Genomic DNA, 24,646 nt, shown 5'->3' with positions numbered 1-24,646 from the left:
CTAAGATCATGACCTGAGCCGAAAACAAGAGTTGGATATTTAACTGACTAAGCCACCCAGGCACCTCTAAAAATACTGAATTTTTAATGCAAAGAAATGTTACCATTTTGAGTGACAGGTACACAGGTAACATTATTATTCTCTCACTTTTCTATAGGCTAAAATATTCCATAATTAAGAAATTAACACTTTAGGGGCATCTGGGTGACTTAGTCAGTTAAGCAGCCAACTTCAGCTCAGGTCATGATCTCACAGTTCGTGAGTTTGAGCTCCGCCTTGGGCTCTGTGCTGACAGCTCAGAGCCTGGAGCCTGCTTCAGATTCTGTGTCTCCCTTTCTCTCTGCCCCCCCACCCCCTGCTCATTCTCTCTCTCTCTCTCTCTCTCTCTCTCAAAAATAAACAAACATTAAAAAAAAAAAGGGAAATTAACCCTTTAAAAGTGATAAACTTTCTCAGGGCTGACACTAAGTAGGAAGACCTAATAATGTCATATTGAAGTTTATTAACTCATTTCTTTCACGTTTACTCTCATTTCCTCCATCTACCTCTCTGTCCATAGTTCCCAGTATCTAAGATAATGTTTTCTAGAGTGTCAATAAATGAATGTATCTCTCTACTAAAAATCCCTTCATGTGTTGGCAAAAAATTCTATCAGTTTAATACACCAACTTGTCTTATTTAGGGCCAATTCAAAATAGTAGGACTACATGAAGAGTCTGCAAATAGATATGAAAAACCTACTGGGATCTCTCAGCACAGTGCCCGCTTCAGATCCTCTGTCCCCCTCTCTCACTGCTCCTTCCCCGCTGGTGTTCTCTCTCTCAAAAATAAATAAACATCAAAAAAAAAAAAAATAGTGCTGGGTCAACTGATTATCACCTAACAACAAAAAACAACAACAACTCTTTACCTGTACCTAATACCAAAACACACAAAAAATCAAGTGGACTGTACTCCAAATGTAAAAGGTCAAACCATTCAAATTTTAGAAGAAAACAGAATATCTTCATGACACTGGGGTAGGCACAGATTTAAGTAGAATGTAAAATACTACCTCTATGTGGCAAAGATTGATATATCGGACTATACTAAAATTAAGAACCTGGGTTCCTCAGGAGACATCATTAACAAAAAGTGCAAAAGCAAGGCACAGAATAGGAGAAAATATCTGCAACACATATATCATATCAAACAAAGGACTTTGTATCCAGAATTTACATAGAACCCTTATAAATCATTAACATACATAAAAACACATAGAAAACTGGGCAAAAGGACCCGAACAGGCATATCACATCGAAACGGTCAATCAATGTATAAAAACATAGTCAATTTTAACTTTTAAGGGAAACTTAAATTAAAAAACACAACGTGACAGTGTGCATATATTTAACACTACTGGACTGTACACTTAGAAATGGAATCACAAAAAAACCCACAACAATGTAATGTGATTCTCCTCCACACCATCAGAATGCTCAATGAAAAAGCCAAAAAATCAAGTTTTGGGTAACAATGGAACTTTCACTCACACACTGGCAGGAGTATAAATTGGTACTACCAGTTTGGAAATCCCAATTCCCTTCCTAGATACATACCCAGTAGGATACATGTATTCATTGTATGTACTTACCGACAGATATATACAATTTTTCTGTAGTTATCAAAATCTGAAAGCACCCAAATGTTCATCTACAGCAAAATGGATAGATTGGTATAATGAAATACTACACATCAATGAAAATTTAAAAATTTACAACTATATGCAATGTGACTCTCAAAAACATTATGTTGAGTGAAATAAGTCAGACAGTAAAGAGTATGTATCACGTGATTTCATTTATATGAAGAAAAACAGGCAAAACTAATGACTGATGTTAGAAGTAAGGATAATGTTACCCTTGGGAGGGGAGTGACAAAGAGGACAGGAATGGGTTTCTGATAATGTTCTTTTTCTTTCCGTTCTTTTTCAACAAAACAAAACAAAACAGAAAACGAAAAAAAATTCAGGGGTGAGTATTCAGGTGTGTTTTCACTTTGTGAAAATTCACTGAGCCAAATTCAGGGTCTCCTGAAAACTGTATTAGAAGGAGATGATTAGATTTATAGAAAGAGGAATGAGGGTGACTAAAGTCCTGTTTGATTATACTTAGACAGTCCTCACCCATATTTTCTGATATACAGGAAACTAAAGGAAACAGGGAGTTCTAATAAAGATTTAAATTTTTGCCACATAACATCCTTAGCCTCCCATCTTTACTTGCGACCCCATGGCCACATACAGACAATTGTTCCCATATGCCACTACTCTGAACAAGGTTAGAGCTCCCTCTAGCACTTTTAACTAAGGAAACACCACAGGCCCTTCCAGAGCTGACACAGTTTGGCGCTGCCCATGGTTAAATGCAATATGGTGATTTTTATTTTTAATTTGCTTTAATTGTTGCTATGATATGAATAATTAATAGGCTGCCGAAGCCAGTTTTGTAAAGTTCACAATACAGAAAGCCAGGAGAGAAATATCTACTTAGAAAGGAGGCTTAAAAATGGTTATAACTGCTATAATATTAGGGAATTCAGAATATTTATTCATGATTTGTGGAAACATTATGTCTTACCAACAAAGAAACACGCTACCAAGCACTTCCTACTAAAAAATTCTTCTGGTCTTCATCTATTTTTCTCTTCATGGCTGCATAACTGTTTTATCTATAGTACCATATTAGCAAAGTAGGTCAGTGTTAGGAGAATCTTGCTCTTCAATGGAGAAGAGAAAGGTTTGGCTGTAAACACTTAACCTAGCTCCATCTATGCTAAAGCAAGTATTTATTAGCATTGAATAACCCCCTGGACAATAGAGACCCATTCCTATTGAAGCTTGTACTCTTTTCCCATGCTAGTAAGCTTCCTTCTTTACTGACAGATACCTTAACCGCTAGAAATTATGATATCAATGCTTCCACTTAACAATGTCTACTTCGTGTTTAAATATTGCCGGAAAGTATAATTTAGGTATGTTGTAACCCTATGCAGTCCAAACAGAATTTGAGCAGGCTCTAAAAGTTCAATGATTATGATACATACAACCATCTAGGAATGCAGCCAGAAATGAAAGAGACTTCATTTTTCATTATTGGATTTCAAATCTTCCCCACCCTGAAAGCAACAGTGCTTTTCAACAGTCTTTAAAATAGAATTCAACACTTGTTAAAATATAAATACAAAACCAGCTAATACATAAGTTTATTGAATCAAGAAGGGAGAATGAAAGAACGAAAAGGAAGAGAACGTAAAGAGTCACGTCAAAAGTAAACTCATTTTAGTGAAGACTGTTGTGTTCTTTGTTACTCTGTATTCTAAAATTAACAAAAAAATTTTTTAATTATGATATGAAACAAACATTTCCTTATCAACTTTTTTTTCTTTTTTAAGCATACGGATCCCTCAAGAAGTATGTCCATAATTAAGGGAGACTTAAGCAATTTCCAAGGGGAATTTTTACCATTTTGTTTTTTAGCATTCTAAATAAAAATTAATAGAAGTCAGTAGGATATCCTCTCTCATGCTCTGGTTACATACAAGCACCTTTCTCCCAGTGACAGCCCGCTATGGACATCAGTTGTGGATCTTTCTTGCACAGACCGCAAAGCCATGGTGCCATGTCACTAACTAGTTTGGTTTTGCATCGTGTCTGCTGGTCACATCAACACGGCCACATTCATTCCAAGGGCAGCTCCAACTAGGGGTGAAATATTGTCTGAAAACAGTTATTCATTAACCTACTGAGAGCCTCAGTCATGACTTGTGTTTTTCTGAAAACAGGATTCACTACTGCTTCTCATTCAATTCTCCCCCTATCTGTTGGGAGCCATATATCATGAACTAGGACAAGAATGGCAGATCTAAATGAACATGACAGAAAAGCTATTTGATGCTGCCTCTTGGTTTCTCCTCTTCACCCTCTTCTGTGGCATCCAAATGCTTCAGAACCCTGGCATTAATTAAGCAACAGTTTTATTACACATAATCAAAGTCTGCAAAGAAAAGCCTAACAGACAGCAAGAGGACATTACAAGGTTCAATTAACAGTTTTACTTTTTTGTGGTTGCTAATTGAGGTATTTTTAATTTTTAGCATCTCACATGGAATGCTGAAAAGGAAAATACTGTAAGTGCAAGTGAAGATTACAAGCCTAAAATGTATTACTGTATCATAATTTTATACAACCAATTTGCATACTTCTGTGTTTTCCAAATCCTGGCTACTTGATGGTAAATTCTTAACATCTAATAGGCACCATAGAGAACTTTTTAGGTAACCTCCCCACTGCACCCTTACTTCCATGTACTAAAACTCACCATCCATCCTTATTTTGATGTACTAAAATTCACAAACGACAGTAATTGAAAGTGCATGACTATGGGGCCAGTCTGGGTTCAAATTCCAGTTCTGCAACATAACTTGGGCAAGGTGCTTGATCTGAGTAGTAATGTATTTGTATGTAAAATGGGGTTGTGTGCTTAATGAGACTGTTGTGAGGATTTAAGTGAGAGTGTAATACCCGTAACACAGTGTCTGAGCCACTGTAAACATTCAATGAAAGTAATGGTGCAAAAGGCTATCAAATATGATAACAATATTAATATTTTATTTTTTATTAAAATTTTTTTTAATATTTATTTATTTTTGAGCAAAAGGGTAGACAGAGCATAAGTGGGGGAGAGGCAGAGAGAGAGGGAAACACAGAGTCCAAAGCAAGCTCCAGGCTCCAGACTCTGAGCTGTCAGCACAGAGCCCGACACAGGGTTCGAACCCACAAACCGCGAGATCATGACTTGAGGGGAAGTCGGACACTTAACCAACTGAGCCACCCAGGCGCCCCAACAATCTTAATATTTTAAAGAACGTATTTCACAATTTATTTTGTTTAGAAGTCAATTAGACTCAACAAATATAATTTGAGAATCTACCTTTTGCCAAGTGAAAATTAGTTCCATTCAAACTCTACAATGAAGGCAATTTACTTCTGCCTTACAAAAATAACCTGTATTACACATTTTCAATTGAGGGAAAGCACGGAGTAAAAATCTAAGGCTCAAACTTTTGAAGTTTCAAGAGCACTAAATAATAGTATTACTTGGCAATCAACAACCTAAAGAGTTGACTAAAACATTAGTTTAAAAAAGCTCTCACTTAGGGGCACGTGGGTGGCTTAGTTGGTTAAGCGTCTGACTTCAGCTCAGGTCATGATCTCATGGTTTGTGAGTTCAAGCCCAGCGTCAGGCTCTGTGCCAACAGCTCAGAGCCTGGAGCCTACTTCAAATTGTGTGTCTCCCTCTCGCTGTGCCTCCCCTGCTCACACTCTGTTGCTCTCTCTCTCTCTCTCTCTCTCTCTCAAAAATAAATAAATAAATATTAAAAAAAAAAAGCTCTTAGAATTTACCCTTATTGCATGTTCTCACGTTAAAATGTTGAGACAATGGCTATTAGTGTTCTAGTCTAGACTACTCAAGTTTACATTACTCAGTAGCCAAACCTTTCAAAAGCATCCTCTATTCACAAAACTGCACATGAAATCTACTGGATTTAGATACATGTAGTGCCTACACCTACTCCTTAATGTTCATAACTGATATCTAAAAGATAGCTGTATTTCCTGGACTTAATTTCAGAACCCACTTCTTTTCCTTAAATATTGCCCAGAGAAAAAGTTAAAAGAAACTCTTCCAACCTATCGATTTTAAAGTCTAAAATGACAATACATGAATCTGACAAAAAATACGTAAAGCAAGATTCAAGGAAACGTTTTTTTTTTTTTAAGTTCCCTAATTAAACTATCAGGTTGTAAGTGTTCCAATCACAAGAATAACAGAAAATACACAAACTGTAAAAGAACCTCACATATAGATGTAAATAAAGCCACTCTTTAGGTTGCCCATTAATCCACAAGTGGCATATTCATCTTATTTACAGTATTATACCCCCTGCCATGATATTCCATTACAGAGTCACGCTACACACTCCATAGTTAACACTGTAGGAACCATCTCTTTTTAAACCTGGTTTTCTCTGTATATTTCCCTTTTGGTTGGCTCTTAGGTTTAAAAAAAAAATCTTTACAATTAAATTTCTTATGCTATTAGATATTCCAAGAAAATGTGTATAAAGTATACACATCTTATACATGTGTATAAAGATGTGATGTCTGTCATATAAAATGTAATTACATTTAGTTCATTCTTCCAGAAATATTTCAACATTCCTGTTTGTCATGGTCTCTGTGCTCCATGTGCACAAGTACTTATATATTTTTGTAAGTCTGAGCATGAAATTTATGTCAACCGTAACTATCAAAACACTTCTTTCTATTAGAGAATATGCAGGGAGATTTTATTTGTGTGCACATGCTAATAGCCATGTTTGCTTGCTTTTTCTTTTTTTTTTTTAACATTTATTTTGAGAGAGAGCGTGTGCACGCAAGCAGGGGAGAGGCAGAAAGAGAGGGAGACAGAGAATCCCAAACAGGCTCCGTGCTGTCAGCACAGAGCCTGATGTGGGGCTTGATGTCATGAATAGTGAGATCATGGCCTGAGCAGAAATCAAGAGTTGGACGTTTAACCAACTGAGCCAGCCAGGTGCCCCTGTTTGCTTTTTGTTTTCATTTGCTTTCAATAAACCTGTTCCTTTTTAATAAATCACTCCTCTCCCAAGTTTCCTCTCTCCTCTCTGAAACAGGACTTTAATGTCCAGCTATTAATTCTGATATCCTCACCATGTTTTTGCAATCACCAAATTATCCAGAAGCACGTAAACCATATAAAAATATTTACTGAAATGTAATCAGAGCCAGAGTTTTGAAGCCTTGCCTTAAGGGACATTTTTTTTAACTGCCAAAATTAATTACCAAGCTGAATCAGGAAAAATAAATTTTTGGTATAAAAGGACTGCCGATACATACTTACAATGTAAATCCTGACACAGAAAGTAGGATGAGATCTGTATTCCAAAACAACTTTTTTTTTTTAATGTTCATTTATTTTTGAGAGAGAGAGAGAGAGCGGGCGCATGGACACACACAAGCACGCGTGAGCGGGGGAGGGGCAGGGAGAGAGGGAGACACGGAATCCGAAGCAGGCTCCAGGCTCTGAGCTGTCAGCACAGAGTCCACTGCAGGGCTCAAACTCATGAACTGAGAGATCATGACCTGAGCCTAAGTCGAACACTTACGTGACTGAGCCACCCCAGCGCCCCTCAAAACAACTTCTAAAACAAATAAGGTGTGAGTGACCACACTGAACCGGCTATATTGGACTCATACTGTCCCACTCATTTAACGTGTGGAACTATGAATGGAACATGGAGCCATGAGGTCATCTTAGATACGTTAAAGACCTTTGTTTACAAGGCAAGTGATTATTATTGAGTAAGCATTTAAAATTACATAGTAGAATTATTGACTAAGTAGCCCAGAATAGAGATAGTTAAGTCTTCTGAATATCGTACTTGGCTCAGGTCAGTCAGAACAACGTATTTTACAAGCAGTAAAGGAGGCAGGGGAGATGAAGAAATAACATTTGCTGTCAAAAGTGTTACAGAAATCAAGTGGCGAAAGGCTATGGGTGGTTTGTAGTGTGAGGCCAATTGTAATGGTAGGAGAGATACAGAGGGCCTCCAAATATTATTTGAAAGGCAACAAACCTGGTCTAGTATAGAAATGACTCTGAAGTCAGGAAGATCTGAATTGAAAACTTGAAGATGTGAAAACTTGGGAAAAGACTTAACTTCTGTAAGTTTCAGGTCCCTTATCTATAAAATAGGGGTTATATATCCATCTTATCAGGTTCACATAAGGACTGAAATAGGTAACACAGCTAGCACTATAGTGCCTAAACATAGGGCTTAGTAAATATTAACATACTCTCTCTCCTCCTCAAACTTTTGGGTAGCAAAATATAAAGCTGAAAGAAAAAAAAAGACAAACGTCTTCCATCCTGAAGGTACATGAGAAAAAATGGGACATTTTCCAATTCTTTAAATAGGAACATATCCCAAAACCAAAAAGCAGGTGGATGGAGAACTTAGAAAGGATCATAATAGCCTCAGAGATTCAGCTGATTCCACACATGAGAACTCCCAAAGACTAGACTAATGAAAATTTCTCTACAGTGAACCCTACTGATGAGACTTGGAATTAGTAGAATTTAAGGTGACTTGGTAATTCTAGCTCTGTTAGGAAACTAAAAAGGAGTTTCTTGGTCATTCAGCCAGTTAGACATTTCTGTAATTAGTAACATAAAAAAATATGCCCTCGTCTATTTTAACACTGATCTTGAGTAGCAAATCTTACTGGAAAATAACTCTAACAAGAACAAATATTGGCAAGATCACTAGGTCAGATGGAAATCCAGAATCATAGGAAAAAAGGAGAAAAATACCAATTTTATTTGGTAGAAAGTTGGTATAGAGTAGAATAGTCATTTAAATTCATAGCTCATTTGCCTTACAAGCTGGAGTCATGAAACAAGAATAAGATTTTACATGTATGGATCCTGAGCTCATGGGTACTGAAAGGTTCAAAAGGAGAGCTCAGGTTTCACAAGCTTTGTAAGTGATCTATTTACACCATATGACTAAGAACATATCCTTGGACAACTTATGAGCCCAGGCTTCTGAAACTGCCAAATTAGGAGAAAGGAGAACAAACAGCCACAAAAATCCATAGAAGCGGTAAGTAAAAAATTTTTCTTCAGATTAAGGAATATAGAAAAATACCATGCAAAATTCTAACAAGTGGGTTTTAAAATATTAATATGCACAGTAGCACCATTCTCTTAAAGAGTGTGTTGGGGGTAGGGGAAGTCCTAGAAACTATTTTGTATTAAGTCACTGATCCTAAAATACTGAATATTTTCAGGAAAAGTTATCAACCAAAAAACAAAAACAAAAACAAAAATAAGGTTTCTGACAGAATTCCAAAAGCTATACTAAAGATTTGGGGGGGGTGGGGGTGGGGAGAGGACTAGGGAGATGGGTAGTGAAGTGCCTTTATTCTATGGGTTTTACATAGGGCTATAATATCAGGGACTTACATTCTCTAAATACCTTAAGGTTGCAAGGCTAGAATCTCCATTAGTTATACAAATTATGAAGAAAGTCCTATTAACTATGATGATAAAAGATATTACACCTAAACTCAATATTTCATACAACAGGCTCTTTATTGTTAATTCTGTACTCAGAAGGGTGCCTGATAACTGGCTTTTATGTATTAGTACTTTATTTTAAAGTTTATTTATTTCTTTTGTGAGAGAGAGAGACAGAGAGAGAGAGAGAGAGAGAGAGAGAACACAAGCAGGGGAAGGGCACAGAGAGATGGAAAGAGAGAATCCTAGGCAGGCTCCGCACTGTCAGTGTGGAGCCTGAACTCATGAACTGCGAGATCATGACCTGAGCTGAAAACAAGAGTTGGATGCTTAACCGACTGAGCCACCCCGGTGCCCCATATGTATTAGTACTTTAAATAAATGCCTAAGTCACTTAATTGTTAATATAAAAAAAACAAATTTATTTTATATACGCTTGGAAGATAACTGGATTCATTTACATAGCTTACATTATATTTCTGCTTTCACTGTAAGCAACTAAAAGCATAAAGATTAAAATACTAAAAACCTCATACCTTCCCCAAAGTTAAAGCCTGTCAAAATAGGCCTAGAAAACAGGCATTGATTTGGCAGAGAAAATCTGGCTCATTAATATCTTCCATGGCTTTATACCACATTTTCCAATATTACAGCGATAATTAACAAGGTTTCAATTTTAGTATAACTGAGCTTTAAATGGATGAATCAGCCTTTAGTCTGTCGCTACATAGATTTCACCCTCTCTTCCTCCTATAAATACCATACTTTATTGATATTCAATTCTTAATTATATAAATTGAAACAACACCCTCAACACTGATAAGTCAACAGCACGGTGGGGGGGGGGGGGGAGGGGAGACAGTGATTTTCCTAATAAACAGAATCAGGAAAGGAACACAATTTAAATATGCCATAGCTTCCTGTCTGGACTTTGCTTCTCTTTCAAACAACTCAAAGTGACAAAAGTTTTCCAGACCAGAAAACTCTGATGCTACTTGCAAGAAAAACTCTACATATTGGAGGGGCTGAATGGTGGGAGGTCGACAAAGCAGACCTTTTAAAATGTAAATTCTTTGCTTACTTAATTAAAAAAAAAAAAATCAAAAGTTAAAACCCAATATGCAATGCCAAAGACAGTATACTGGTAATCAAAATCCTAAATGACCCCTGAAAGAATTACAGCCTACAGATGACAAACACATCAACTATATTTATGATATTACTTTGGAAAGTAGGCAGTATTTGTTAAAGTCTGTAAACAAGCTCCAGAATGGAAACACGATGCCTATATACAGCAAGAGAAGTATGATATAAAACCCACTGATTTTTCTTTTTTTCTTTCCCCTTTCAGGAATTGTGCCTGGCATTGTGCAGCTGTGGTGCTGCCTTCTTCACTCCCTGCGTTTCCAATCTTGCTAATTAAAAGGTTGATCACAGAACAATGCTCTTCTCATTAATTTCAGTGTTCCGATTGGGCAGGATCCCTGCTTACCCCACCTGATCTTTTCACACTACTGAAGTTAATGTGACAAGAGCCCGAAGATGGATTACCTGCTGCCATATTGCCCATCGCCTCCAATCAGGAGCTATCTGTGTAAACTGATTGTTCTAATTTGCTCTCATTATTTTTACAATATCAGGAGAAAATAACGCACACAGCTCACTGTCAAAGCCATGAAAATCAGCCATTAGTTAAACCCAGACACTGAGTGGCTTTATTAGAGGCACTGCAGTTTATTGATGTAGCTCCAGTCAAACAAGGCAGCATTTGCTTCAGTGGAAGGAAATGTTTATACTGAAAGTAAATATTTATTGTAATAATACCCACAGCAACATGATATTTTGAATAATCCTGTTCTTATTTCAGAAGCTTTGTTTTGACACAAATTAACAACAATGAAGAGTTGGGTTGGCATAAGAAAGCAGATAACATTTAATACAGACTCAGTAGCATGAAAATCTGTCTATTAACTCAGATCTATGAGCACTCCTCACCTCCTATACCTTGTATAAATAAACTTGATTCTGTGACTACCAACCCTAATCAATCAATAAATAATGGAGGTTCTATTCTGCTCCACACAACAAATATTTTTCCCAAACAGAAATGTTATGACTTAGGAATCAAAATTATTTCTATAATGATCATACAGGTACAGTTTTAAATAAGAATAACTGCATTTTTGTACAATGTAAGCATTCAACAAGAAAGATTCCTAATCCTAGCATCATAGACATTCACAATATATTGCAGAAAAGAAAATAAGCAATGTAGTAAAGCCAGCTAAGCAAACAAGCTGGGTTTTAAACCCTTCAGTAAGAGATGGTTTCTTAAACCGGAAGGCAGAACTCTACAGAAAGGTTTGATATTCAATGAGATGAGATCTTTAAAAGATTTATTTTGGGCACAAAGGAAATATATTTTCCTGTTGTAAAGAAAATGATAAACTCTAGAAGAAAAGATTTAAACTTGGCATTTTTAGTCTCGCCTGGCTATGAACAATTTTGTAAAAATGTTAACTAAATGGTGCCTGAACAGCATTTGGGGGGCCGGTAAAGGCGGGTATAAATAATAGACACTGATGCCTTTTAAATAAAGGAATTTAGTCCATACACTCTTCCCCCTCCCCCACTTTAGTACTGAAGGAAACATGGCTTCCTCCTGTTTTCTTTCTACACTAAGATTCCTAGGTAATGTGAAGGCAAGAGTATGCCCTTCTTGCTGCTCCCCTTTTAATGGCCACTTTTCTTTCTCTAAGAAACGTGTGCCATGCTTTTCTCCTTAAAATTCCTGCACTAAAAGACTGCACCATACTGCACTCCGCAAAACGTGCTGATGGCGCCAATTACAAGCCCCCAGCCGAACGCTCCAGCCCCCACCATTCGGGCAGATTTATGCGGACTCTTGCCGACGTTATTACAAGTCAGAGTTTATTGGGAAATTGTTACATTATGCGGAGTGTCTAACAAATTGCTTATGCTGCTATAATTGGATTACAACAGCCGCTTGCTCCCACCGGTAAGATTAGGCAAGTAGGACTCCTGCCGATCTCTGAGCGTTAGCAGTAATTTTATTTGCCTTGCCTCTCTCTTTCCTAACAACATGCCTCTCTCCCTGCCAGCTGTCTGCTGAAAAGGCACAGGCTTGTTCCTTGGCCCTAACAATGCAATTACAGCCCCGCAGATCGCACTGTTTGTGCATTAAGTACAGAGCCAAAACGAGGCGAATTGATCGTTTGACTTTTGGAGAAGCCATGTGATCTCTCGGTGCGGGTGATCCGACATGCATCAGCAGGCAATACTGCAGTCAGTTCTTGATGAAGAACTTTCTTCCTTCACCTGTCTCTCTCCCAACCTTTCCTTTTTCACTGAGGAAAACACTGACTGGGCTCATCTCCTGCTAATCTAGACCAATCCACAAAGACAGGCTTAATCTTATTAGCTCCCTGGCTAGACAGAAATGTGAATAGGTTCTAGCATCTTGAAGTGCCTCGGTCAGATCTAGTGGTTCCCAACAGTTGAACCAATGCTGCTATCTTTTAAAAAAAAAAAAAAAAAGGTTCATAAAGAGTTCACTAAGGAAAATAAGTTTACACAAACAATGTAGTTCAAAAGAACCACAGAAAGTTTTTGGCTCTGGCCAATAAAACTGCCTTGGAAAGGCTTTGAAGCTCTATCTTCAAGGGCCCATCAAGAATCAGCACTGAAACCCATGTCTGCCTTTCTCTGCAGATCTGCTCTGCTGGAAGATGCTGGTGTCCAACATGTAGAATCAACGCAGCTGACTTTAGGCTTCTAACAGCCAGTCTGATATCCACTCAAGGCAAAGTTTTACACATACTCTGTTGACAGCTTTCTGCTTCTTGTTTCTTTCTCCTGTATGTTTAGCAATGAGTGCAGTTAGTAAGGAGACTATATAGGCAGTTCTCGCATTCAAGGGCATAGTTCAAGATTCTCACTGGGGTCTGGACTTTTTTTTTTTCCTTTTGAAATTAATGCTCTTGAAATGGTTAAACATGACTTTTAATTTTATCGAATTAATATAGACCAGGATTCCTGTTTACAGTTTCCTCTACAATGGCATATGCTACTTAAGGTTCCTGAAGATGACTATACAACAAACGTGCCGTCAATCAGCTGATCCATTTTGGTGTCCCTCGTCTGTACTCCTAAATATCATGTACATCTAGAAGGTGTATTCCTGCATCTTTAATCTGACAAACACACAAACTCTTGTCTATAACAATGGTCCTTGATTCTATTATTCTATTATTACCTGAAAGCGAGCTGGGAAATGTCACTTTACTAGTATTTCTCAGAACCTCTCTATAACTCCCATTCACACTCATTAAAATCATATGAACATCTGTAAAATGAAAGAAAAAAAAATAGTACTTCTGAACTTTATTCCTGCCTTTTTGAAACAGCAATATGCCTAATGTGTAACACATTAACATGCCGGAGTTTTTCCAACCTTATTGGCCTCAATGATATGGTTCCATGTTAATATATTCTCCACAAAGCTAATGTTTAGACCCGACAGAGAGGCCTGTGCAAAGAATGGACCATCTGACATGCTACTTGTGGAACAGTATGTTAAAGAAGCCTGTTAACATGTAGTTTAAAACTCAAAAGAAACTCTGAACAGCTGAAATGCCTTATAAATAGCGCAGACCCAGAGGAAGTGCAAACGTCTGCATTGTGAATTGTAGATCTTAATTACCGACAATGGCTGGTACAGCAAGTAGCACGGAAAAAAAGTGAAACAGTTGCACTGTTCATGGTTGGCAATAATTCTTCAGGAAAATATTTACTATCAATCAGTTATGAGAAAAGGGACTCTGTGCTCGTAAAACAGCACGTTGCTTCTCATACCAAGACCATTTTGCTTCAGCATAATCTGAATTTAAACAGCTTGTTTCCTGCGGATATAATTTTGGAAATAAATAAAACAAGTCTTCTATCAAAATCTGGAGTGAGTGGAAAGGAACATCACATTTTTCTGTCTCAGTCAGTTGCAAACAGATTATTAGTCTCAAGTAAAAAACAGTAACAACAAACAACTGCAATACAGAACATCTACAAAGGACTACTGAAGAGGTTTATTTTCCAAACATAAAGAGGCATAACTTCTCCCACCTGGGCAGGTATGTCGGTAGCTGTGTTCAAACAACTCAATTTTAATTCTGTGCATGCATGTATGTGTAAAAAGTAAATTAGGAAAACCCTGAACCCAAAATTTTCAGTAATATTTAAACAGAAAGTCACCAACAAGATAACATAAAAAAGTAATGCTCTTCATTTTTCTAGTTAGCTTTCTTTACCAATTAAAAAACATCATGAAGGTTGACAATTAGGTACAATGTAATTATTGATTTTAAAGACTAAGCTGGCAGTCAATAATGACTGTCCATTTAAAGCTACAATAAATACAGAGCTCATCATGTTCCAAACAAATCTCATGAACTACAGACCTATAATTAGCAAGAAAAGAAGGCTTTGGAAGAAAATAAAAGATATTTCAATGCCTCCAAATATTACTCAGACCAGGTTATACTGATAAAATGACCCCATTTTTATTTTTAAATCTTTTCCTAGGTCTCATTCTTCAAGTTAGAGATTCAAATTATTATTAACCTAGAGTGGCCGTAGTTTTTCTTACCACTTTGTTTTCTTGTATTCTAAAGAGGACGAATGGGCCCGTTTTCATAGACCTATTATAAAACATTTATTGTAAGCTATTTCTGCCAAAGAAGAGTCACATACTATGTACTACAGGGTCTGAACTTAACAACTTTGCTGTTTTTCAGGGATTAACTGGTATTGATGTCTTCTCTAAAACTCATAATAAACAATATTCAATAACAGTAACTACTATTTTCACCCAAATCAAAGTCACTCATCAGAATTAGCTGCTTTGAGCTAGAGGAAAAAATGGCTGACAGCACTATATTATAGGTGCTCTCACATGGAGATGGTTGGACATTCAAGGCCACTCGGGAGTACTGTCTGCATCAACAACGGACACCTGTACCAAGTTAAAAACCACTGCAGCCATATCAAGTGTAGCAGATGAAACTACTCAGTTAAGGGCTAAAGGTGAAGAGCAGGAAACAGGACAAGCTTGTAGACCTACAAAAATAATGGCAAGTCATTACCTTTCACAGGTCAAGCAATAAATGAGGCCAACAGAAACAGCACAGAATCATGAGGTACACATAACATATGTAAATAGAAAAGGGAAAACTCTTACGGAAGGGAAATAGAAAGGGAAAACTCCTCATGTTACTGGTACCTACTGGAGGCTGTTACAAGAAAGACATAATTTTAGCTACGTGTTTTTATTTGCCAGTGATCAACTAATTATTTGGCTCAAATCTGAAGCAATGAACCAGAAGCCAGGATGTGGGCCAACCAAAGGAACCAGAAAGTTAGGTAGGTTCCAATAGGAAATGATAGAAATCATTATTAAATTAGGGTATTTAAGGAGACGATGAAAGGATCTAAGTGTCAGAATAATGTTAAAATAAGCAAGAGTGGGATGAGAGGGTCACCATCTGGGAGCAAAGGAAACAGACAGATGAGCAGCAATGAGCAAACTTATTTCCTCACCCAAGAGCACAGAAGAAATTATGCCATTGTGCCAGATGCCAGAAGATTTCTAACCATGCACCACTGAAGTACAGGGTGGGAGAAAAACAAAACAAAACACATCACACAGACACACACCAACATGACTATATAGCTTAGAAATCCTGGCTTACAAAGTATGGAGAAAACAAAAGGAACAGATGCTCACTTGGCCAGCTCTCAATGAAACTCATTAAAATTGTCACCCTGTCCTTGGATCGGTGCTCATGCTAAGATTTTACCTTGTTTAGCCAGAAGTCACCCACTTGTGATGAAACTGAGCAATGTGGCCAAAAAGGAGGAAGATTATTTTTAGAGGCCCAAATAATTGGTCCCCCATTTCAATGTACAAATGCCAGACACAAAATAGGGTCAATTAGCACTTGTTAGTTGTGACTAAATGGCTGAAAAAATAAATACATGTAATTTATTATTTTCATATTTTACAGCAAGTTACTAAGATGCTCTAATTTAGGAGACACTTAACCAACTTTTTAAACCATAATTTTAAATAAATTCTGACACTTATTATATGGATCATTTCTAATGGTTATAGTTAGTATGATTTCAGTTGATTAAGTAGGTCCAGTGACTATGTTTTAAGAAAGAAAATAAAAATAATAAAAAATATTGCTGTCCTTTGATTTTTTAGTAAAGGATGGAGACTACCTGATTACCAGGTCTGGCTCTAATAATAACAGCAAGTAACTGAAAGCCTTAGTATAATAAGATAGACTAAACTAAAGTAGTTAAAGTTGGAAATGTTGTAACAGTGACAAATCCCTGAATAGCTATTAAAACAATAATTTTGCATATATGCAAAGTAACAGTCTAGAAACCGAGCCCTTACTGGAATTTTACTTAGTCCTGGAATAATCAAAATGGCTGATATCGAAATTTAGGTCAAAGTTCCTAACTAATTAGAGATACTTGAAAGATTTGAGCCATAGTTAATGTAATTATTAGATCATAAGATCTCTAATGTGTGATTAATTTTATATCTGTAGATATACACACATTTTGTACACGAGAAAAGGTAGAGCATATGCACGATAAAACGTACTTGTACACTCAGATCAAAATCACCAAAAGCAATATTTCTATCATTAGCCTTTCAATAAATAATAATCGTATTATAATAACTGGATTTTCTATAGTGTATCTCACAATCCTTGCAATGGATACCCTATACTTAATTACATTTAAAACCCATGAACAACCTTATAAAAGTAATTGTATATTTTCTTTCATGAATCTTATTTATTTGTAATAATCCATAACTAGTGTCAAGTAACAAATGTGAATTAGACTGAAGTGTGACCAGAATGCATAATCAAAAGATTCTTTTGCAACTGAAAAGATGGAGACTCCAACTTGCAACCTGCTTTGGATAAAATGATGTCTCCTGTATTTTTTTTTTTAATATAAAATCTTGTGATGATCTTTAATAGCAACATGATATAAAGATGTTTACAGATAAAGCACTGTTAAGATGCGGTATAATGCATATTGATGAGTAATATTACTTACTTTGGCCACACAATTTTCAGTCTTCATAGCAGTGCTTGCTAGACATACTGTTTCTTGGTTTAAGCAGAGTCTGGCACAGCTGTTGTAAGTCTGTAATGAGAATTTTTTGGAAACAGGTTTAAATATTAAAATGCTGTCATATACAGTTTTCAAATTTTGTTCCATTTCTCAAAATCAACGTACAAATAGACCTATGTATAAATTCCAGATTTATGCGAACTGGAAACAAGGTAGACAACAGGAAGCAAAGAAAGTGAGAGCCCACAAGAGCCAAAGATGAACTCATGAACAAGTATGTAAGCAGCAGTGATCTGCTGGAAGGTGATGGGGCTATTCAAAAATGTGCAAAGAACTTAAACAGACATTTCTCTGAAGAAATACAAATGGCCAACAAGCACATCAGCTCAGAAATGAAACCACAATGAGATACCACTTCACACCCACTAAGATGGTTACTATTAAAAAACAGAAAACAGTAAGTGTTGGCAAGGATGTGGAACAATCGGAACCATTGAGCACTGCTGGTGGGAATGTAAAAGGATACAGCTGCTGTGGATGACAGCATGGTAATGGTTCCTCAAAAAATTAAATTTAGAATTACCATATGATCCAACAATGCCACTTCTGGATGTATACCCAAAAGAATTGAAAGCAGTCTTAAAAAGATATTTCTACATCCATGTTCATAGCAGCATTATTCACATGGAAGCAACCCAAATATCCACTAACAGATGAAGGGACAAGCAAAATGTGGCATGTACATCAATGGAATAGTATTCAGCCGTAAAAAGGAAGGACATTCTGGGGCACCTGGGTGGCTCAGTCGGTTAGTCACTGGACACTTGATCTTGGCTCAAGCATGATTTCATGGTTCATGAGATCGAGCTCTGCGTCCAGCTCTGTGCTGACAGCACGGATCCTGCTTGGGAGTCTCTCTCTTCCTCTCTCTCTGCCCCTCCCCTGCTCTCTCACTCTCTGTCTCGCTCTCTCTCAAAACAAATAAATAAACATTAAAAGAAAGTTAAAAAAAAAAAAGGAAGAACATTCTGACATATAGGACAATATGGATGAACCTTGAGGACATTATGGTAGGTGGAATAAGCTAGTTACAAAAAGATAAATACTGATAAGTGGTTGCCAGAGGCTGGTATAGAGTTTCAGTTTTACATGATGAAAAGAGTTATGGGGATGGATGGTGGTGACAATTACATAACAATGTAAATATATTTAATCCACTGAACCGTACATTTAAAAATGATTAAGAGGTTGTTATGTTACATGGATTTTACCACAATCTGAAAAAATGGTAAGCAAACATTATTAATAACTGGCCAATATAGTAAAACAATGTTTTCTTGTAGTCTAAGTTTTAATTGATGGTACAAATCATGGTTCTCAAACTTTAGCATGCATCAGAGCCATCTGGAGGGCTTGTTAAAACACAGATTGTTAGGTCCCATCCCCAGGCTTCTGAGAATTTGCATTTATAACAAATCCCCAGTTGATATGAATGCTGTTGGTTTAGGAACACTCTTTGAGAACTACTATGCTGGAGAACCATATGTGTTGGAATTAAAGAGAAAAATCTTAAGACACAGGCGATCTCAGGGCGCCTGGATGGCTCAGTTGGTTGAGCGACTGATTTCGGCTTAGGTCATAATCTCATGGTTTGTGAGTTCGAGCCGCACGTTGGGCTCTGTGCTGACAGCTCAGAGTCTGGAGCCTGCTTCTGATTCCGTGTCTCCCTCTCTCTCTGCCCCTCCCCAACTCGTGCTCTGTCTCTCTCTGTCTCAGAAATAAACGTTAAAAAAAATTTTTTTTTAAAAAGACGTAAGCGGGGCGCCTGGGTGGCGCAGTCGGTTAAGCGTCCGACTTCAGCCAGGTCACGATCTCGCGGTCCGTGAGTTCGAGCCCCGCGTCGGGCTCTGGGCTGATGGCTCAGAGCCTGGAGCCTGTTTCCGATTCTGTGTCTCCCTCTCTCTCTGCCCCTCCCCCGTTCATGCTCTGTCTCTCTCTGTCCCAAAAATAAATAAATGTTGAAAAAAAAAATTAAAAAAAAAATAAAAAGACGTAAGCAATCTCTCATAACCAACAATAGGAAAGAATCCATGTTTTAAATTCTAGATTTACACAGCAGTTGCAAAAATAAGTTCCTGTATACCCTCCCCCAGCTTCCCCTTATGTTAATGTCTTATGTAACCACAAAAGACTTACCAAAGTTAAGTAAATTAACATGGTACAACATAAAGAATTTATTTTTAGTTTCACCACTTTTCTCACTAATATCCTTTTATTGTTCAGGATCTCCCCCCACCCCCTGCCCCGGTTTATTTTGAGTTGAGGAAAGGGGCAGGAGGAAATTAAGAGAGAGAATCCCAAGCAGGCTCCGTAACAGATGCAGGGTTCAAACTCATGAACCGTGAGATCATGGCCTGAGCCAAACCCAAGAGTCAGACCCTTAACCAACTGAGCTACCCAGGCAGAACCTCTGTTCAGGATCTAACCTAAGATCCCACATTGAATTTAGTTACCATGTCTCCTTAGTATCCTCTAATCTGTGACAATTTCAGTCTTATCTTTTATGATTATGACACTTCTGAAGAGAACTGATTAATCTATATAATGCCTCTCAATCTGGCGTTGTCTCATGTTTTCTCACGATCAGATGGAAGTTATACATTATTGGGAATAATACCACATAAGAGATGTGCCCTTCTCAATGCATCAAGTAAGTCAGGAGGTAGGTTAATAAGTATTTATAGTGATGTTAACCTTTATCACTTGCCTAAGGTCATGTCTGACAAGATTTTCCATTATAAGTTTATTATTCTTCCTTTGGGAATTACTAAATATATTGGGGGAAATATTGAGACTATGCAAATATACTGTTTCCGTTTCAACTTCAGCCTGCTAATTTTAGCATCTACTGGTAGATCTTGCCTATGGTAATTTTTAGTGTAGTGTTCTGACAGTGATTTTTTTAAAATTTATTTTTATTCTTTTAAGTTTGTTTATTTTGAGAGAGAGAGAGCGAGCACGAACATGTGCACACAAGAGAGAGGAGAGAGAGAATCCCACTAACAGTGCAGAGCCTGACATGGGGCTCAAACCCACAAACTGCGAGCTCATGATCTGAGCGGAGAAGTCAAGAGTTGGACACTTAACTGACTGAACCGCCCAGATGCCCCTTTTTAAATTTTATAAAATGTTTATTTATTTTGAGAGAGAGCATGTGCATAGCAGAGGAGAGGCAGAGAAAAAGGGAGAGAGAGAATCCCAAGCTGACAGCATGGAGTCTGATGGGGGCTTGATCTCACAAACTGTGAAATCATGACCTGAGCTGAAATCAAGAGTTGGATGCTTAACCAAATGAGCCACCCAGGCGCCCCAGATGGTGATTTTTCCCCTGAGGGTGAAGTTCCCTCTTTCCTTCCACATTTATTAAATGGAATGTTTTCTGTGAGGAAGAGCCATGATTTCTCCTATTTATTTATGTCAGCAATGGATGCATAGATATTTTAAGTTATTCATTTTTGGTCAACTCTTGGAAAGGTGTAGGTAAAAAAAAATCTAAGAAAATGGAGAAAAAGTATTATAAAATTGGTTTTCCATTTAGACAAGTTAAACTTTAAAAATTTATCCACTGAACTATTTTACTCTTATATTATTTAAGTTGAAATTATTTCAAAACATATTTCAAAGGAATAAATTGGATCATTTGTATAGCAGGTATTGGTACATGAATCTTCTGGGCTCAGGATTCAGTACTTCTTTTGCAGCTACTAATACCACAAACATTATGCATGTACAGACAACACAAAAGTCTTTAAATAAAACTTCCTATATTTTTAAAAGACACTTATGAAATAACTAGTATATACTGAATAACATAAAAACTGTAAGCCACAGAGCTCAAGTTCCAAAAATGGTAGAGATATTTATATGGGATTAACCCTCATAAGGCAACAATTATAAACCATGGCGGGGGGGGGGGGGGGGGGATATTTTAAAATTACTACTTAAAAGCACCAGAGATTGACTTAGTCAGGAACCGGGGAGGGGGAGGGTAGGTGAAGAAGAGGGGGAGGAAGGGTGTGGACTGACCTTGAAAGAGGAGAATCACACTGGGTAACGTTCTTGTTTATGTGCTTTTTCCCTAAGGGTACTCACCAATCTACTTGGTGCAGGGTGACTAAAATTCAATTAGAAAGCCATTCTATTGGCTTGATATGTCAAAGGATGGAGTTCTGGACTGCCACAGTGGCTGGAGACTGAGAAAAGAAATCGTAGAAAATAGACCCATAGGGGAGGCACAATTCCCCTCAAATCCATGGCTAATCTCCAAACTACATACATGAATGGGACATTCTAAGGATTCCAATGGAAAATGACAGAAGATTGAAAGATCCAAGCAGAGATTCTAGCTGCTGCCCATGAGGGGAGACATAGTTTAGAATATGATTCCTACTAAGTTAGAGGAATTTGATAGGCATCTCAAACTTTCCACTGAAAAGTTGGAAAACCCTACACTGAGAATAAATAGTAAGTCTAAGGAGTAAGGGATCTACCTGAAGACCAAGGGCAAAATCAAAACATACTTGCCCTAACAAACATGGAACCAAGACTCTATGAAGTCATGTGATCAGTCAGTAAGTTAATCGGTGTTAGATAAAAGAATCCAGGGTCATCGCAATTAGTCATTTATAATTCTACAATATAATAAAAAAACTGCTAGACATGAGAAAAAGTGGGACCCATAGTCAAGAGAAAAAAGGATAAAAAATGACCCTGAGATGATCTTGTATGGGAATTGGCATATAAAAGCTTTACAGAAGCTATAATGAATGTTTAACATCTTAAATGAAAGACAGTCATAATGAATAAACAGAAATTTTCACCAGAAAAAAATGAAAATCCAAAATGAACCGGACAGAAACTACAATTGAAAAGTGTATTATCTGAAATTTAAAATTTACTATATGGGCTTAAAAGCAGATTGGAGATAGCAGGGGAAAAAAAGTCAATGAACTAAAAAGACAGATCAACTGAAATTACCCAAACTGGAAAATAGAGACAGTGAAAGAAAAAGAAATGAATAGAGTCTCAGTTATCTGTGGAATAAGTGTCAATAATCTAACATATGTGTAATTGGAAACCCAGAAGAGAAGTGAGAATGGGGCACAAAAGTTATAAAAATAGTGATCAAATATTTCTCAAATTTGGTGAAAACCACTGGCTTACTGATCGAAGATCAGCAAACTCTAGAGAGATTAAATACAAAGATAACAAGAACTACACACAGTCAAAATTGCTGAAAACCAATAAAGACAAAACTTTGAAAGCAGCCAAAGAAAAAAGATGGATGCTTCATACATGGGCGCCAACAATATAAATAAAGGCAGACTCTTCACCATAAACAACAAAGGCTAGAAGACAAGAAATAATAACATTTTCAAATTGCTGAAAGGAAAAAAAAATCTCAAACCAGGTTTCTTACAATTAGAAAAGAGAATTATAAATATGAAAAGGAAGAGATCTAGAACAAACTCTGTGGTGCTGAATTGGAATTGAAGGTACCAATGTGAATTCATGGTTTTCAAATATATAAACCCAGATGTAAAATCTTGGCTTCTAGATGCCATTTTACACACAGGAACCATAGCTCTCTGGAGAAATGGCTGGTTACAGGACTGGATGGTGAAAATACAAGATGAACCTGGAGATCTGCAGGGAATGATGGCGATGTGTCAGAGGGGAATGATGCCAGTGTAAAGGGTCTTTTAGTAACCCAATATGGGATAATCTCAGTATTAAAAAAAATACAGTCTGTGATCTGTTGAATAAGGTACATTTCTTGAAAAACATAAATTACCAAAACTGACACAATAAGAAATAGAAAATCTGAATAGCTCTGCATCTATTAAAGAAATTAAAATTGTAATAAAAAATTATTCCACATAAATTTTAAAAAATCCTCCCATAAAGAAAACTTCTACCCAGATGGTTTCACTGGTGAATTCTATTAAATAATATGAAAGAAAAAATACCAGAACTGTACACAAACACTTTTAGAAAACAGAGGAGGAGAAGACTTCTCATCTCATTTTATCAGGGCATCATAATCCTAACACCAAAAACTGACACAGACATTAGAAAGAAAACTACAGGCCAATATCCCCCATGAACACAGACACAAAAAGTCTTAATAAATTCAATGAATGTAATTCACCATATTAACAGAATAAGTGTGGATGGGAGCATTTGACAAAATTAAACACCCATTCATGATGACAACAACAACAAAAACAAACCAAAATCTCAGCAAACTAGAAATAAAAGGGAACATTCTTAATCCCACAAAGAGTGGCTAAAAAAATGTTAACTAACATCATACTTAGTAGTGAAAGACCAAATACAGTCCCTCTGAGATTGGGGACAAGGAAGGCAAAGATGTTGTTCTCTTACCACGTCTATTCAACATTGTATTGGAGGCCACTGCCATTCAAATAAAGCAAAAAAGGGAAACAAATGGCAAATATGTTGGAAAAGAAGAAATAAAACTGTCTTTAGTAACAAATGATAGGAAATAAGGTCAAGAGTCAAAAATCAATTTATATTTTCTAGCAACAAACAATTAGAGAATGAAAAAATTTACAATAGCACTGAAAAAAGATTAAAGAGTTAGAACTGAGTAAGAAATATACACTGAAAACTAAGAAACATTGCTCAGAAAAATTTAGAAAGACAATTAAATGCAGATATATACCATGTTTACAGACTGGAAAACTCAATATTACAGCAAGGTTAATTCTACTCAAATGGATACATGGTTTCAATAAAATCCAAATCAAAACCCACAGGCTTCTTAAAAGAAACTAAGTTGATTCTAAAATCTATATAGAAATGCAAAGTATCTATGATAGCCAAAATAATATTAAAATTAAGAATATGGAAGACTTGGGGCACCTGGGTGGCTCAGTTAGTTGAGCATCCAACTTCGGCTCAGGTCATGATCTCACGGTTCAGGGGTTCGAGCCCCCCATTGCGCTCTGTGCTGACAGCCTACTCAGAGCCCGGAGCCTGCTTCGGATTCTGTGTCTCCCTCTCTCTGCCTCCCCACCCCACCCCCACCCCCCCGACTTGTGTTCTGTTTCTCTCTCTCAACAATAAATTAAAAAAAAATTTTTTTTAATTAAAAAAAAAAAAGGACATGGAAGACTCACACACACTACCTGATTTCAAGACTTACTAAAGCTACAATGATGAAGACAGTGTAGTATTTGGTGCAAGGATAGACACTTCTAAAAAGAAAAGGTACTTTGAGCTCGTCCTCTGTGTGGATT

The 24,646-nt window shown here is 37.0% G+C and overlaps 1 protein-coding gene across 7 annotated transcripts in view; it reads right to left on the bottom strand.

Moving 5' to 3' along the window:
* The window catches only part of BTRC (beta-transducin repeat containing E3 ubiquitin protein ligase), a 181,085-nt gene that overhangs the window by 49,895 nt on the left and 106,544 nt on the right, over positions 1–24,646 (bottom strand). For all 7 annotated transcript variants that reach the window (XM_047825442.1, XM_047825445.1, XM_047825446.1 and 4 more), the window contains one exon: positions 17,304–17,393. In XM_047825442.1, the coding sequence (XP_047681398.1) occupies positions 17,304–17,393 (90 nt within the window). The remainder of the gene's footprint in view (positions 1–17,303; positions 17,394–24,646) is intronic.

Source organism: Prionailurus viverrinus, chromosome D2 (assembly GCF_022837055.1).
Source record: "Prionailurus viverrinus isolate Anna chromosome D2, UM_Priviv_1.0, whole genome shotgun sequence".
In the NCBI taxonomy this organism is placed as follows: Eukaryota; Metazoa; Chordata; class Mammalia; order Carnivora; family Felidae; genus Prionailurus; species Prionailurus viverrinus.
This window is presented reverse-complemented; position numbering and strand designations above follow the sequence as displayed.